This window comes from Genypterus blacodes, unplaced genomic scaffold (genome assembly GCF_046128005.1).
Source record: "Genypterus blacodes isolate CSIRO-AG114 ecotype Tasmania unplaced genomic scaffold, CSIRO-AGI_Gbla_v1 ptg000008l_1, whole genome shotgun sequence".
Lineage (NCBI taxonomy): Eukaryota > Metazoa > Chordata > Actinopteri > Ophidiiformes > Ophidiidae > Genypterus > Genypterus blacodes.
Window position 1 is genome coordinate 1,338,737 of NW_027466822.1, and position 17,396 is coordinate 1,356,132.

General features: G+C 45.6%; 4 protein-coding genes across 4 annotated transcripts; 2 read left to right on the top strand and 2 right to left on the bottom strand.

Annotated features, from left to right (window-relative positions):
- Positions 1–25: 25 nt before the first annotated feature.
- On the top strand, positions 26–2,248 carry LOC143004722 (glucose-1-phosphate thymidylyltransferase). Its single transcript, XM_076155847.1, has 8 exons — positions 26–412; positions 752–841; positions 991–1,070; positions 1,163–1,278; positions 1,392–1,489; positions 1,605–1,673; positions 1,770–1,828; positions 1,952–2,248. The coding sequence occupies exons 1-8, from the start codon at positions 221–223 to the stop codon at positions 2,070–2,072; spliced, it is 825 nt and encodes a 274-aa protein (XP_076011962.1). The 5' UTR covers positions 26–220; the 3' UTR covers positions 2,073–2,248.
- On the bottom strand, positions 2,117–4,419 carry asnsd1 (asparagine synthetase domain containing 1). Its single transcript, XM_076155836.1, has 3 exons — positions 3,046–4,419; positions 2,697–2,878; positions 2,117–2,609 (listed from the first exon to the last, which is right to left on the bottom strand). The coding sequence occupies exons 1-3, from the start codon at positions 4,417–4,419 to the stop codon at positions 2,357–2,359; spliced, it is 1,809 nt and encodes a 602-aa protein (XP_076011951.1). The 3' UTR covers positions 2,117–2,356.
- asdurf (ASNSD1 upstream open reading frame) lies at positions 4,345–5,149 on the bottom strand. The gene is made up of 4 exons (XM_076155859.1): positions 4,962–5,149; positions 4,773–4,826; positions 4,584–4,659; positions 4,345–4,484 (listed from the first exon to the last, which is right to left on the bottom strand). Exons 1-4 carry the CDS (start codon positions 5,034–5,036, stop codon positions 4,444–4,446), a joined length of 246 nt encoding a protein of 81 aa, XP_076011974.1. The 5' UTR covers positions 5,037–5,149; the 3' UTR covers positions 4,345–4,443.
- A 4,083-nt stretch (positions 5,150–9,232) lies between these two features.
- On the top strand, positions 9,233–17,396 carry slc40a1 (solute carrier family 40 member 1). The gene is made up of 8 exons (XM_076155871.1): positions 9,233–9,553; positions 9,682–9,749; positions 10,146–10,305; positions 10,995–11,110; positions 12,337–12,463; positions 12,897–13,142; positions 13,231–13,881; positions 14,559–17,396. Exons 1-8 carry the CDS (start codon positions 9,520–9,522, stop codon positions 14,873–14,875), a joined length of 1,719 nt encoding a protein of 572 aa, XP_076011986.1. The 5' UTR covers positions 9,233–9,519; the 3' UTR covers positions 14,876–17,396.

Here is a 17,396-nt window from a genome sequence, read left to right on the forward strand (position 1 = left end):
ATCTACGAGTTGTTAGTTAATAAAGTATTTGAAAAAAATATACATGACCATACGTCTGATCTCGCGAGACTAGCCTTAATCACGCTCCTGTTCTGTAGTTCTAACTTTTAAGCTAAAAATCTGTCACGACTAACCTGTTGTTTGAAACGGTGCCGCGACCCACCGACTCGCCCTGTAACAGACGCCAGCCGAGGCCCTCCTTCCCGGTTCGAAAGGCCACATGAAAGCCGTGATTCTCGCCGCTGGCTACGGCACCAGGCTGCAGAGAGATGTGACGGCCGACGACAGCGGGCGGTTCGCTCACCTTGCCGGCGTAGCCAAGCCGCTGCTCCCGGTGGGCCACCGCGCTCTCGCGTCCCACTGGGTCCACGCGCTGCTCGCCTCCGGCTGCGTGGACCGCATCTACGTCGTGGTGAGTTCAGGAGCGTCGCTACCTCAGTCAAGTGTTTTGTTACTGTCACGACAAACGACATTTTTACGACTATTAGTTGTATTTTCGGCAGATTTTAAACTTCAAAAGGATTTTTTTTGGTGGGGGTTTAATTGTTTTTGCCACTTTATAGTGTAAACTATTATATGAAAGAATATAGTCATAAAGAGCAGCAGTTATACCTGTGTTGCAGCGGGGAGCTTTAATAAAGAAGCTGTGGTCGAAGGAGGAACTTCACTTACTGTCTAAAGTTGAACCAGAATCCAATATTGATCCCTATGTATGAGCCCAGAGAATGACGTCATTGTCTCCTGTCCACAGACCAATGCTCTGTACCACGCTGCCTTTGAGGACTGGGCAGCACAGCTCTCAAATGTCACAATTGTCAGTGATCAGACAAGAACCAATGAAGTAAGTTCAACCTATTTATATATATGATTGTTTATGATTTGTCCATGTGTTTTAGCCCTTTCTTTATTTTCTCAAAGGCCCATTAAGCCCTCTAGTAGAAACACCTTTCAAAAGGTAAACAAAAATCAATTTACCTCCCTTTTCACTAGGAGCGTCTGGGTGCTGTCGCCTGCCTGCGGCTCGCCATAAAGCACTTTCAGATAGACGATGACATCATCGTTATTGGGGGGTACGTTAATAGAGCTCAGTTTTACAAGAAGCGACGACCCCCGAGTCCCATTTCTGAGAAATTGAATCTCCTTTTCTTTCCTTCTGAAACAGTGACACTCTGTTCAAAGAAGATTTCAGCCTCAATAGAGTCAAAGAGAGATTCAACAACCTACAAGCAAAGTGTGACCACAGCTGCCTCGTCATGTCTTACCAGTGTGAAGACGAAGGTGAGTTCACATCAGCCTAGTGAGGATATCTTAATGTACAAGCTCAGAATCAAACATTCATTATACACGACTACATATGCCTTTTGTGGGATGTCGTCCTTATTGCAACACAGAAACACGTAAATATGGGATCCTGGAAGTGGACGAAGATCTCCGGATCGTCTGCATGAAGGAGAAACCGCTTCCATCCGAGACAAAGTCGAGGAACGCGGTGAGTTCACATCAATCACAAGCTGCTGTGGACATTTATGTACGCAGGCACAAACAAAACATCAATAAGTCATTGAAAGCAACGACCTTGTTACTGATTTGATCTTGTTTTTCAGTGCCCCTGTTTCTATGTGCTCTCAAAGCAAACCCTTCCTCTCCTGGATGACTTCCTCAAGGAAAAGATGGTAAACACAGAAACCCCTGTATGTGATTGAAGAGGAAATGGGAGTATTTGCTTTGCTAGGGTAATAACCAGATGCAAAATGTTTAAACTCTCACAGGACGCTCCAATTGCAGAGAAAGACGCACCGGGGAACTTTCTGTCCTGGCTCATTCCAAGGTCATTCATACTGCAACATCACACACACACACCTGAGATCACCACCATCAATGTGGAAGCTACATCAACCTGTCTCACTATTAAAACATTTCCTCTTCTTCTCCTGCTCTGTTCTGACCTCAGGGCGCCCGTGTACGTTCATCAGATCTCCGGGCGTTTCGACGTCGGGAATCTGCCCTCGTATGTGGACTGTGACCTGTACTTCAGAGAAAAGCTTCAGGATCTGGAGTCTTACATGGTGTAGAGACGAAGCCGGACGGACGGGAAGCAAAGAGAATACTGACATCATCAATGTAATAATCATCTTTATCAACTGTAAGAATCTCTATAAATACCTTTTGTATCTGTAAATATGCATTCAAATGTTAACTGGGTCATTTTAAAAGGAGGTTTCTATTAAATTGATTTTTCAATTGTTGATTCATGGTTGAGAAAAACTGAAAAACTGCAGTGACAAAGATGTTCCAAGGTATGATGTCATGTTTAACTCCACGTGGTGTCACCGCAGAGTCGGAAGGGAAAAATGGATTAGAGCTGTTTGTTATTGTGTCTGGAGCATTTGTCGGAGGCCTTCTCTCGCCGGTCCTCCATCTTGGCGATGCGCGAGCCGAACTGCATGGCTCTCTTTGGCAGGAGGGCGGACGGGCCGAGGCCCAGACGCCTCGCCGCCCGTCTGAGCAGCAGCTTCTCGCCAACTCCGCGCGGCAGAGACAGGTCGGCCTTCAGCCACACGGGCAGAGAGTTCAGGTACGACACCACGTCCTCGTCCAGGTACGGGAACCTGTAGGGGGGACAAGGTCTCACATCAGCAGCACATATAGAAACACAGGAAAGAGCCAACAGAAAGGTTTGAGTCCCGTGAACGCACCTGGCCTCCCTCCCGTGGTCTCCTATCACACGGTCGTCTCTGCCCAGGTTCCTGGTTGAGATCCTTCCCAGCTCCATGGCGAGCTCCTGGATCAGCCCCTCCTGCCCCGACGCCTGGAACCGGACTCTGTGTCTGGAGTAACCGGCCAGCTGCTCGTCTGCCCCGATCCCCGTCAAGACGACCTGCAGTCCAACAGAAGCCACACTGAGTTAAACATTAGCAGAGACATGTCCTCTACCAGAGAAATGAACTGTGACATTCTGTCTGTGTCAAAGGCGACAGTGAGACAGGGACAGGTGTGTGTTAGCTTGTACTGCATTAGTAAAAGTGAGGTGTGCGTGTTCTTCACCTTCGCCGATGATGTGAAGAGCCTCTGTCCGTCGTCCTCTGAGATAAGCCCCGCCCCCCTCGCCGCAAACCACACGGCACACCCGATGCTGTCGTCCAGCACCGTGTCCAGCGGGTGGACCAAGTGTCCCACGCGCTCCTGCCGGGACGTCTGCAGCTCCTCTCGCGTCACGTTAATTTCAACAAAGTTCCATCTTCTCTCCGGGTTCAAGTCCCGCAATTCCTTCAGACCCGATTTCCCGGTGATCCTGTCTGGCACGTCGAAGGGGCCGGACGTGTGTGGGTCTTTAGGCGTGTCTTTGTGCTTGTTGTGGTTCTTTGCGGGCTCCTTCTGGGGCTGCAGCTTAAATGCTACGTTGAGAAGATCGATGGGTTGGTGAGCAGGTATGTGACGATCAGCCAGCGCAGCCAGGATCATTGAGTCGATGCCTCCAGAGAAGAGGACGGCCACGGCGGCTCCGTCATGTGACTTGTCCCGCAGGTCGTGAGGCAGTGATTGAACGCGACGCCTCACCGCCTCACTGAGCACCTCCATGAGTGCGTCCACCTCGCCGCCGTCCTCTCTGCACACCAGCAGCTGCTCCAGGTCTGTCACAGGTGGGTGTGAGTTTGTAGGGAGTTCTGTTTTATGTGCGGATGTGGGGGCGGAGACATTCAGAGGGCGCACAGGGGAGGTGAGGACGAGGCCCTGCGGGTTCATCACAGCGGTGCAGTGGCTGGGGACAGACTCCAGCACAGAGTCACTGCAGGATGAGCCCTCGCTTCCCTCCTGAGCCCAAGGAAACACCTCCAGAGTGACGGAGCCGGACTCTGCAGCCGCCTTCAGATCGATCCTGTACACGCCCACCGCCGGGACTTCCTGCCACGAGGGACGGTCCCGTTCAGGAGTCAGGGCCGCCACAGATGTCAGAACTAAGGCCTGGGTCTCCGCCTCAAACTTCCAAAGCAAGCTTCGCCTGCCGAAGAAGTCCCTGCCAAACCAGAGGGCGTCTGCAGCCTGCTGGTAGTAAATGAACCCCCAGGGTCCCCGAATGCTGGACAGGACTGACAGGATCCCTGAGGGGCTGCTGCAGGCGGCCAGACGCTCAGAGAGAACGGCCGTGTCGTTTTCCTCTGGCGTCATGGGCAAACCTCCGAAAATCTCCCCGTTCCAAAGCAGGACGTTCCCAGATGTGTGTGTGGCGGGCTGAGACGTGAGGACACCTCGCATGTGGAGGACGTGGGCAGAGAATAAACACCGGTAGCTTAGATCTGGGCCTGTGACGGTGACATCCTGGCTGGAGTCCGGCCCTCTTCTTCTGAGATGTTCGTAAACCGTCTTGTCATGTTCTAGCCGAGCAGGCGACAAACTCAACAGACAGAAGATGCCGCACATGGTCCAGGCGAAGGTCGGTCTACTTTAAATGTCCTGCAGCTCCTTTTTGGTGACTTCCAGGTCCCCTGCAGAAAGACACACAGAGAGAGGGGGAGAGATCAACCCACCTGTTACTGACCACGTGGTGACTGACACAGGACATGAGAGTGAGACACTTTACTCACTCTTGCATGAACTCAGTGTCTGTCCTCTGTCTGCCAGGAAGAAGATGTTGCTGTTGCACTGCTGGATGTAAACTTTCTAGAAACGAAAGCACAAAATAACATTCAGAAATCAAGATGGCAGTCTAAATTACATCTTGTACAGACACGTAAATGTGTGAATGAGCTGCAGACAGATTAGAGTCGTCTCACCCTGTTTTTCTTCAGATTCGACAGTTCGTCTATTAGAACTTTCTGCTCCTTAATCTGAAACGGAAGCTGAGGAGGTTAGAGTTTAACGCTGATAAGACATGTGGACTTCATAACAAAACAAATACAGGTAGAAATAAGACCAATAAAAGTCTGTATCTTTACACAGCTGACGCGTGTGAAGTTGTTTACCTTCGTGTTCAGTTCCTCCTTCAGCTCACTCAGTCCTTCGTTACCCTCGTCGTTCTCTCGAGGTTTTGAAGACATCTCCTCTTCAGATATTCCGACCAAGATAAAAATTAGACTCAATCTTAGTTTAGAACCTACCTGGCTAGATGTGTTAGCTGCGATGTAAACACATGTTCAACAGCTGTTTATGTTTCCGGGTCATGGTGTGTTGGTTTTTCTTTACTGCCCCCTAGTGGTGAAAGGTGTGACGGAGGAATTACGCCAAAATGAAAGAATTAAAGATTGAAAACCAGAGCCCCGATATAGAAATAGCTCGAAATTGCACACGTTTATCTCATAAACTGCTCACTAAAAATAGTATTTTCTTAAACTACATAGACAACCTCTTAAAATTTAACGATTTCCGAGAAATGTATATATATTATAGGAATTGCGTCATGTCACAAAGTGTAAATTAAAGTATTTTTTTAAATTATACAGTTGTTCTCATGTCTAAATTAAACTGGTCAGTCAGTCAGTTAAATCACGTGACTTAATTCCACACTCTGCTGTTTCTGCTTAAGAGGAAACAGATCTGATGTCTGATGATGAGATACAAAGGAAAATCATATGATGCAAACATGTCTTGTTGGGCTAAACAGGAGGATCACAAGGGAGTGTGAGAACAAACAGCACTGATATTAGATTATTTCATACCGTGAAGTCAGAAACATCTCCTTACTGATTTGTAATAAATTCCATTAAGTGAAGACTGTTAATGTGAATGTTTTGTCTCTTTTAACTCATTAGTGGCTAACTAGTGGTCCACTTCAAAAATATGTAATTATTCTAGTGGTACAGTCCATTTTCAGACTCCAGTGTATCTTTGTGTTCACATTTGGTTCACTTGACTTTTTTGACCATCTGAGTTTGACCCGACCCACAGAGGTCAACACCAGGCGGAGAGCAAGTGCCCGGGATGACACAATGTTGATCTTGCTCAGGGTCAGTCAGTGAAGTGACCTTGAAAATCTCCAGTGTGATGGACAAACACACCTAACTGAGGTCTCACATTGGCTTGGCAGTGATGTTGTGCTATTGATCATAAACAGCTGTCTAATGTTTACCAGTGTGTTCCCTGGAAACAAGGTTGGTAATTTTGGGAACGGTGGCCAGGTGACCCTTGATGTTTATGAGTTGTCAGGCTCATATCAAAGTCTTGTCCTTGGCCAGCGGTAGATGTCCACAGAAACAATAAATCCAAAACAGTGTTGTGTTACAAAAATAGCAGAAGGTCATAATTATAATCATTGTTTCTGGTGCAGTTTGGTTACACAAGCTCAGATGGTGTGGGGAGGTTTTGCAACAGGCCTGCACCGCAAGAAGAGTTCTCCAGTAGAAAGAGGGAAATATGATGTAATCTAGAGAGAGTTTCGAAATCAAGTAAAAGTAAAACAAGTTAGATTCCGATTTTTTGAGATAGTCTGATTGGAAAAACAGAAAATTGGATCATTATAATTTAAGATCTCCAGACTTTCTTAAATTCCTTTGCTGGCATTGAGCTTTGAATACAACAGGCTGCAAGATCTGAAGAGAATAAAAGCTGCATGAAGAATAGATGAGTCATGTGATCCAGCTCTGTATACACAGTGCTTTAGGTGAGACTGGGCCTCCTCCTCCCGCCCCGATCCCTTCCTGAGCTGCGGCTTGTGAGCATCTTACAACTTAAACCCGCAGGAGAAGAGTCATTCTCATATTTTGGTCCTGGAAGTATAAATTTAGCCGGAGTAAACAGACGTGTTGTTCCACAGGATTCCCTCAGCAGGAGACATGCGAGCAGGTAACAAGGCCACAAAATGACACAGCACCCATCTGACCGCTGGTGACAGCCACCTGAGCCCGGCTGACACACCGGCCCACTAATAGTGCGGCAGGTCATCTGTTTGTACTAAATGTATGTAGACTTTACAACAGCTGAGTGCTTTTTGCCGTCCCTGAATGCATCACAATGGGACAGTGGTGCCTTTTGTCATCGCTTGTCTCAAAATATGAGCTTATGTTTCTTGTTAGTGTCTGTTTTGCTTCCTCATGCCATGAGACTGCACACACAGGGCCTATTTGTTATCTGTGGTGACAAATACCATTCATATTTGTACTTTTGTACAAGTCTAGGCTTTCACATTCAAAATGATTAAGAATGTTTTTGAAAGCAGGATGTGTAATCGTATATATTCACAGCAGAACACACTACAAGGTAGATTATTTTGGGCCAATGACTACACTGTACCTGTGTCACACAACATACAAACTGGCCCCCAGTGCAGTGCTGCAGGCCCTTTGGGTAACAACTGTCACTCAGGCTAGATAGTAAATGCTACAGCAGAGAGTATTACATCGGAAATAAATAAATCATATTTTTTAGCTGTTAAGATAATCCAACCTTATAACAACTCCTCCCTTAACACGTCCCAAACAATACTATAAAAAAAGCCCATCACAGATATAAAGCACCTGTTAAATTCTAACATTTGAGGGAACACCTGGACCAAATGAGAAACTATTGCAAATGTCAGTAAGGTCAAAATAAGGTCACACATAGATGAGCGTTATGGTATTGGACCGGACATCCCACATCACCTAAACATCCACTGCTGCATTCACACAACAATCAATGGCTGCATGCTTGTGATGAATGGAGCTTTGTACTGGTAGACATGTTCAATGTCTTAAGCGTCGGCTCCGTTCCATTTAGGTACGACAGTAATCCCTGTCGGGAGCCAGCACATTTTGGTTTACCTAACTGGAATGCAGCCATTATTGAGGGTATTAAATACATCTTTGAGAAAAACTGTAATTACTGCTTAAAATATGAATGTTGGAGTCTTATTTCACAGATGCTTTAAGAGGTCTGGATATAATGAATGTTTATTAGTTTGCCATGATTGCAATGAAACTCTTACAGCGAGAAGCAGGGGGCTGTGGTATGATAGGTGTCATTTTGGTGGATACATCAAGATTGGGAGATACAGGACTGATCAGTGGGTCCATCTTCAGCTTAGATGTGTCAGTCTGCATGCAGGACACTATGCAACAACCCTTTGTAGTGTTTAATTAGAAGACAATATAAAGATATATACGAATCAAGATGCTGCCATACTCACAGCACATTAGCCCCCTGCTTGTGTTGGCATTATTCATCACACAGTCGGGCCAATGAAAAGCCCCAAACACATCAATGGAGAATGGATACAAGGCTTCAGTGGACTGTGGAGGCAGAGTGTCCCACTCAGAGGACAATAGGCCTTTATAGTTCACTCTGCACCCACTACAAGGAAATATAGAGTCGGTGTGTATTACTTTTGGCAGATTCAAGCCAAGGAGCACTCTGCCGCACTGCCAGTAATTATAGCTGTGATTCTCCTCCTCTGTTGACATAGGTGGACAAATGCAAGTCATCCAAATATGTGCTTTGTACACATTTGTATTTGGTTACAGAGAAGCCAGATCTAAACAGGATTGTGTCCAGGTTAGGGGTGATGCCATTCCTGCCACCAAGATTAAATGTTCCAAATACTTCTGGAAGCCAGCTGTGTACACGGTGTTTGTGTTCTGTTGCATCATTTGCACATTGCATATCACCTTGTTTTTGGTCACTTTGGAGGTTTTAATATTTGTTAGTTTTCTTTGAAATTTTCTTTGTGAATTTGAATGATTGATCTGAATGATTCCCTGTGTAATGAGGTGAAGTGAACCGTCAGCAGTAAAGCAGCGGGATCATCCGAGTGCAGTACAGTAGAATACATGATGATGAAGAGCTATATGGCTGAAGGAGATACATCAGTGGAAATTTGAGAATTACAGTACTAATATATAATAGTAAAATGTGAAATTTATAGTAGTAACATCAGATCTACAGCAGTAATACATGTGATTTACAGTGGTAGTGATATTTGTATTATGCACAGTAGTGCTGTAACCTTAAGAGAGCAGCAGAGGGTTAGTACACAGATATATACAGCTGTAGTAACGTAATGACACCATTTCAAAGTGTTTTCTTTTGTGTTGTACCTCTATTGAGGGCAAGTTCATATTTACAGCAGGTGTGTGTGTGTGTGTGTGTGTGTGTGTGTGAGTGTGTGTGTGTGCGTGTGTGCGTGCGTGCGTGTGCGCGCGCGCGCGTGCGTGCGTTCGTGCGTGCGTGTGTGTGTGCATGGTTGGGAGGGGGGGACGCACCATTTGTTTTTGACGTGATGTAAATAAAAGCTGATCACGTGACCGCTGGGTTATATTGAGGCGGGACGTAAACAGAGCAGCAGTCCGGAGCAGCGCAGACCCTCCACCAGAGCCGCTCTGGATCCGGGGTTTTAGCACCAATTGTTTTTGTTGCCTCACCGGCTTTCGGTCCCATCAAATTAAGCTTTCCGACTTCAGCTACAGTGTTAGCTAAGTTTGGAGAGGAGAACACAGGAGAAACACCGCGCGTTTGGTCTCAGCTCGACCCCGTTTACGCCACAAAAGAGGAGCAGGAATCGGACACATCCGCGCTATCACGGCTGCTTTGGTCCCGCTGGAAGCCTTAAACATGGACAACCCTGCACCGAGGAAAACATGCTGCGGTAGGTGATCGGTGTCTTGGAAATGCGACGTGTTTCCCACGATCGGAGCCTTTTTACGCGCAGATCAGCAGATGGATGTGTGGCTGTGTGACACGAGCTGTAACAGGCTGCATCATCTTCTCTTACAGATTCCGTCCGAGATTTCTTCACCTCGGCTAAATTCCTTATTTACATGGGACACGCTTTATCCACATGGGTGAGTCAGTGCAAAGACTGTCTTCATTGATTTGTTTTATTTGAGTGAATCACATTGTTTACATGTTTCACCATCACAGGCATTATGTGTAAAAACAAGTATGAAATTATATTTAATGCGCGGTGTAGATCATACTGTCATTATGAGGTGACATACAAGACAAAACATGTTGTTCTGTGTGTGATAGCTGCAGTTCACAGTACAGATACAGGTGCCCACTAATAGCTGCCATGCCAGAACCTAATAAATACACAAGGTGCCTGTCAGCTTCCTCTAAAGTAAAGTGGGCCCTAGTTACTTCTGTGAGACTGTAAATTAGTTGCCTGTCCAGTCTGGTCTGCTTATCCTGAATCGAGTGTCAGTCCAGACTATTAATATCTGGTTTTGGATTCGCAGGGTGACCGAATGTGGAACTTTGCCGTGGCTGTTTTCCTGGTGGAGCTCTACGGCAAAAGCCTGCTGCTCACAGCTGTGTACGGGCTGGTGGTGGCCGGCTCAGTCCTGCTGCTGGGGGCCATCATAGGGGACTGGGTGGACCGGAACCCCAGACTCAAAGGTGAGGCCAGCAGAACACATGAAGTCAAAGGAACAAGTCCAGAGTCAGACCTTTCACCCAGAGCCCAAGTGATCAGTAAATCAATATCAAGACAGAATCTCAGATCTGGACTCTAAATATTTACACTTCATATAAAGACGGACCAATGAGAACAAGCTGCTGAGGTTTTAATATATTAGTCAGTGCGACGTAGCTTCAGTAAAGTGTTGAAACGACAAGACGCTGCATATTCATGTGACTTAAGGGGAAATTTAAGGAGGAATTAAGAGTTTAAGAGCCTAATCAATTAGTTCATGGACACTTACAATTATTCAATAATCAGTTAATGTGCCTGTTGGAGCTTCTGAAATGTGAAAATTTGTTGCCTTTCTTTTTTCTATATCATCACATAAATTTGGAGAATTCTGCCATTTTTTCAATTTATGTTACAAACTTAATTAAAAATGTAAAAAAAAATGCACGTTACACACACTTATCCACAAATAAGGATTAGTACAAAAGCCGTTCTAGTGCAGCTTCCTATCACAGCGTCACATATAGTCTCCATATGGACATGTCCTCTATTGGACAGTGGACGGTGAACATGTACGACCGTCTTTTGCGAGCACTAATGAACTCGACTGCCGGACAGAAATCTGTTGTCTGTGATCACGTCTCTGTGGCTAACGCTGGTCGTCCTGTTTCCACAGTGGCCCAGACTTCTCTGGTCGTCCAGAACAGTTGCGTCATCGCATGCGGGGTCCTGCTGATGATTGTTTTCCAGTTGAAAGATCAGCTTACGGAGCTTTACAATGGATGGATTCTGGTAAGGTCCCCCCCTCTGCACACTTGCTGGTTCATCAGCTATTCACCCACTTTCCACAAGTACAACACTCTGACCCCGGGTTGAAACATCACTGATAAGAGCTTGCGCATCAGTGTGATTTATGGCCAGGGGAACAGCTTTTACAGATCAGTGACCTAAATCTGACCTCAATATGATTTTATAAAGTCTTCAGATGTGTTAATTTGTTGTATTAATTCCTGTTTATTCTTGTGATCAAACAATATTAGGGCTGCAGTCAAAAGCTTGTTCTGATAAAACCAACCAGAAATGAGAATTAATGACAGAATTTAAAATTGTGTGTATGTGTGTCTTCATTGGGCCTGAAGCTGCAGACAAGGTTTCATGGAAGTCGCCTCTCAGCGTGGGGAATGTTTCCAGAGTTGCCCTCTGCACTTGTGGGACGCCTTTGGGCTTTAGAGCGAAAGAGGGGAAGATTTTTTTGCCATGTGAGAGAGTTTAGAGGGAGGGTTTAGGTGGGGAGTATGGTGAAACAGGAAATTGAGTGTCTTGTTCAAGGCTGTGGAGTCAGCAGGTTCTTCAAGGTCGGGTCACATGAGAAAGAGAGAGTTCACAAGAAAGAGAGAGAGAGAGAGAGAGAAATGTGGCCTCATCTGTGGAGACAGTTACTATTCATACAGTGTCAGCTGGCGTACAGTGGACAAATAGGACAGCCGCTGAACATGCTGGCGAGTGTGTGTTCAGTGTGAGACAAATATGCGATGGCTGTTTTTCATGCTGTCCTTCTTTCACTGCTGTCGTTGGTCACATGTCGCGTATTAGATTAGCTGTCACGTGGGACCACATTGTCAACAAGTGGTCTTTCTCCTCGCTGCAGTTAAGGTTCACAGAACGCTATAGATTTGAGTTAAGAAGTTATCGATTTTAGCTTTATTTGCTGAAGATGACACGTGATAGCTGCAGTTGGATGTTGCGTTTGGTAAATTCAGCTGACAGTGAAAACTCCAACTCCCAAAAAATGTAGCTCCCCCTTAAGCCCACGGATGACCAAATATTAAATTTTATAAAAAATTAGATCCCACAGCGTCTGCATATAATAATCATAGCAATTCTTATAAAGGACATGCTTCCTTGCTATGCTTCCTTGCTATGCTTCCTTTAAGCGAATTCATAACTTACAAACCCAAAAGTAGCAAATGTTACATGCCAAGCACGCGCCAATTGTAAGAATGATTTTTCTTTTTCAGACGTTCTGCTATATCCTGGTCATTACCATTGCCAACATTGCCAACTTGGCCAGCACGGCGATGTCCATCACCATCCAGAGAGACTGGGTGGTGGTTGTGGCAGGACAGGACAGCAGCAAGCTGGCAGGTGGGTCTCTTCTCCTCTACCGGCTACTGAGCTCAAAGCGATTCTAGGCCTCACGTGATCCATCATCAGTTCTTTCCACTGGGACAAACTTTGAACCCTTTGCTGAATCACTCATATTTTTCCTGCCCTTTATGTCACTGCTGTCTTAACCTGATTTTTCATAAGCCATTAAACAAGTCTTCCTCCTGACATATTGCAAAAGCATTTATCTACAACACTTATCTTTCCTACCAATGAGTTTACTGACTTTAAAGGTTAGTCAGTGATTGGAGTGAACTTCATGAACTGCTGTCCTACTACCACTATTGAGACAAAAACCCTCTAACATGAGAATCTTAAATCATGAGAATCATGCAGGTCTATTTTCTTTTTCTGTTATAACAAAATCAGCTATAATGAAACTCTTAATGTTGTCCGTCATCTCTTGTGTCAGATATGAATGCCACTGTGCGGATCATCGACCAGCTAACCAACATCCTGGCCCCCCTGTTGGTCGGTCAGATCATGACCTTCGCCTCACACTTCATCGGCTGTGGCTTCATCTCCGGGTGGAACTTGTGCTCCATGTGTTTCGAGTATGTGCTGCTGTGGAAGGTCTACCAGAAGACGCCGGCGTTGGCCGTCAAAGGCGGCCAAAAGGAACAGCAGCAGGAGCTCAAGCAGCTTGGCGCCCCTAAAGGTATCTGCAAAACGTCTCTCCACACAGTGAAGAACTTTTCTGCATTTTCCAGACAGAATTCTGACCTGTTCTTCTCACTGCCCTGTAGGAGACTTGGAGAATGGCCAGAGTCCTGAGGAATCTTCTCAGCCACTGATGAATGAAACTTCAGTAGTGGCCAGGCCCGAGTCTCCCAAGCAGCGCGGCTGTTGTTATCAAATGACCGAACCCCTGCGGACCTTGAAGGCTGGTTGGGTGGCTTACTACAACCAGAACATTTTCTTTGCCGGTATGTCCCTGGCCTTCCTCTACATGACTGTGCTGGGCTTCGACTGCATCACCTCGGGCTACGCCTACACACAGGGTCTCAACGGCTCGATGTTGAGCCTGTTGATGGGTGCCTCAGCCATCGCCGGGATCGGCGGCACCGTGGCCTTCACCTGGATCCGCAAGAAGTGTGGCCTGATTCGCACAGGCTTCATCTCGGGCATTGCCCAGCTCTCCTGCCTCATTCTTTGTGTCGTCTCTGTCTTCGCTCCCGGGAGCCCCTTCGACCTCAGCATCTCTCCCTTTGAGGACATTAGCAGCCACCTGTTCGGAGAAAAGGGCCCACTCCCAGAGGCGGAACACAGCCTGGCCAACGCCGTCAATAGCCTGGCCGGGAACTTCACTACTCCTGCCCCGGCCGAAGAGATGCCACAGCTGCAGTCCTACATGTCTGTCTGTCTTCTGTTTGCCGGAGTCATTGCTGCTAGAGTTGGTGAGTAACATTTTAGAGAGATAGTGCTATGGAAAAGTACTTCTCAGCAGTACTTCCCTGGGCCGGGTAAAACCAGAAAAGATTCAAGGTCTTGTGATTATACTAGATAGACAACTTTCTAGTGACCTCCTGACAAGACAAACTAATCAGATACCACAGGTGCACAAGTAAAATCGACCTACTTTTGCTTCGAGAAACCTTAGAGAAGAATCAATCAAGATAAGAGACATTGCAAGTGTCTCTGGTTTAATTGCTCAAACTCCACCATCAAAATGAGCATTGAGAACTGAGAATTGGCATTAAAAACAACAATTTGGCTCCATTCTCTCTCCCTGTTATAGACCAGGTCAAAGTTGACGTCCTTGAGTTCATGATACCAATTTGTTTAGTCTTGACGTGATGGTTTAAGGGATTACGGTAGTTGCTGTATGTGATGATTGTATGACTCACCTCCTGCAGTGAGACAGTAAAAGATGACAAATCAGGTTCACAAGTTGGACTTTTACACCAGTCACCGGAGTTACACCGGAGGCCTCTGCTAATCTCCGACGGATGTCAGAGCAATATTGGCAACCTTTGATGCCAATAATACATCTGATTATTCCATTTATTGTACTTTAAGGTCGTGTTAATGTGGCTGTAAAAGATTAAGACTGACTATTGATCTTTCTCTATAGGCCTGTGGTCCTTTGACCTGACAGTAACCCAGCTTATCCAGGAAAATGTGATCGAGTCAGAGCGTGGTGTGATCAGCGGGGTCCAGAACTCCATGAACTACCTCTTGGATCTGCTGCACTTCATCATGGTGATTCTGGCTCCCAACCCAGAGGCTTTTGGCCTGCTGGTCATCATCTCTGTGTCCTTTGTGGCCATGGGTCACCTCATGTACTTTTGGTTTGCTTTCAAGAGCCTAGGCAGACGCCTCTTTCTCTGTTGCTCACCCGAGCAGAAGGATGAGACGGTCGAGAGTCCCTCACTTCCTACCACCGTCTAACCACATTAAGAGACAGTGTTCCTGCGTATATATTTCTTTTCCTATTGCTGCACCTTATTTATCCAACTAACCTGCTCGCTTGGTTGTAGCTGCGAGAATGCAGAGAAGGTAAACTTGACGTGCTACAAATATAAACTAATACAGCATTAACCATTCCCAGAGGGGGTGAGTAGTGAGCTTGCAGTCGTAGTAAACTGATCCTTCATTTGCCAGTTAGGAAACAGCAGGTTTCTTAACCTTTACCATACTTGGAGATACTGAGCATCTCAATCTTGTGTACTGTCACCGGAGGATCCATCTCTTCTGCCCTTTGGTTCCAGTTAAAGCAATCAGGGGATAGAACAACCTGGATCCAACTCCAGATTTCACAGGGTGCTTCAGCCGATACAAGCTCAACATGGAGGAGAAATATTGCAGGGAATTCTGCTTTTGGCATCCAGATTTTGATCAGCTGTCTGAGATCCAAAAAGCTGGAATGTTCCTCATTTGTTGACACTTCCTATCGGTGCTGCAGCTTCTTCGAGCATGCTTTTGGTCAGGTTAGCTTACAGGCACGTTTTAGATGTTCTCCTCCGGCGGGGAGGGAGGCAGATGTGGGTTCTAGTGTCTTTAATACGTGGTTATAAAGGTTTATGCAAATTATACATTCAGGAAAAGCAGACGTTGGTTTTTATGAGAATCAGTATTGTCTTGCGCCCACACGGTTTTGCTACAGCTAACAAATGTAAAATGCTGCACACACTCATCAATAACTCTCTGTTACCAAAGTCAAAGTCCATATATGCTATAAAAGGAAGTGAGGGAAAACCAGTTATCCATTTAAAGCATTCCAAATGATATTTTCAGGTGATGGTAGTAGTGTACGTTAACTAACTCTTTGATACGCCCCAAGGACATCTTAATATTTCTAGCCCACTTACGATTGTACTTAGCGGTAGTTTACATAGATACTGTTGTTCTGTCGCTACTTGTTCTCTGGGCCGATATTCAATCATGATTGTTGTTACACAGGCACTTTAAGCGGTCGTTATCCGACAGTAAACATTACGCGTGATCAGGAATTTGAGTGACATCTTTTGCACAAGGCTGAAACCTTGACTCCCTCAAACTCTCCGGTACAAGCTCAGTCGTCCAGTTATGGGATCTCGCTCAGTTAATAGGGTGGGGGGGGATGTGGTTCAAAACGGCACATATCTCAAGGCTTATTAGCACCACTTCGGAAAACAAAAAAAACATACCATTTCTTGTGAATAGTTCTTAACACTCAAAGTTTACTTCAGACACCCCGTTTCCTCCAAAAGTCAGCCAGGAAGCTTGGTCAGCAAACCGTGTCCCAGCTTGGTTTACCGCCCCTCACTGCCAGCTAAACCTGGCCCGCCATAGCTCGTCTTTGTCCTCTCACAGACACATAATGCTGGGCGCTGGTCGTTATTAACTGTCTACCGCAGTGGTACTTTTGACGATACGTGCTGTCTGGACTGCCATTCTTTTTTCTTAGTGGACTGCATGCCATTAAAATGAATCTAGCACAACTCTTGCAGATGAGGCGAGTGGCGGTGTCACATGTCCGAGGTAGCACACGGTCGACAGAGTGGGCAGTGACGAGAAACGTGGAAGAATCTTTTTTCGATTAGCCAAACCACATTGATGGAAGTTCTTAAGTAGTTTCTTTCCACCTCGGACCTTAAAATGCCACATCAGTGATTTCTGGCGCCTTATGGTAAACGAGCCTCGACAGCTGTTACACGCACACATGTACAGGATATAACACAGCAGTTATTAGTCACGGCCCACCCGCGAAAACTTCAGCCAGACTTAAATAAGGTTTTGCTAAGTGGGGGGGGGGGACATATTTGGGTTGGAAGCAGCCACAGCAGAGAACAGTCGACCTCTTCAGCTGAGGGTTTTTGAAAATTTGGTGAGTCAGGAGGCGCGCAGGTCTGCAGGTGTTTGAGGCCGTGCAGACTCGCCAGGAACAGTTTGATTTTCCACCGGGGTTCAATCAGTCGGAGACAAGAACAAAACCACAACTGCTGATTCAGGCTATATTCTATATTTTTAATGTAAATAACATTAGCTGTAAGTATAAACTACTAAATATACAATAAGAAAATGTACAAACAAAATTGTGATGTGTTGTATTGTTGTTTGTTCTGGAATTGTTTGTTTTCTACATGTTTTTATATTGTTAGTGTTAACATTTTGTTTCAAATTGAGGTTTTCTTTACGATCCTTGATATTTTCTTTCTTCAGTGTAAAAAGCAATACTCTGTAAAAGGCTTTTCATTTGAATACAAAATGCATCTTCATCAAACTGCTTTAATCTGAGAATGTCTCAATTTTTATGTCAGTGTTATTCTATCCATGTAGACAAATGCATCAAATCAAAGCTTAATCAACACCTGTAGCACAGAAAGAATCATCTTCATTTGTATGTAATAATTGCACTCCTCTGAACATGATGACGTTGATACTGCTTGTAATACATGAGGTTCCTTAAATAAAGAAAACTGTCACAATG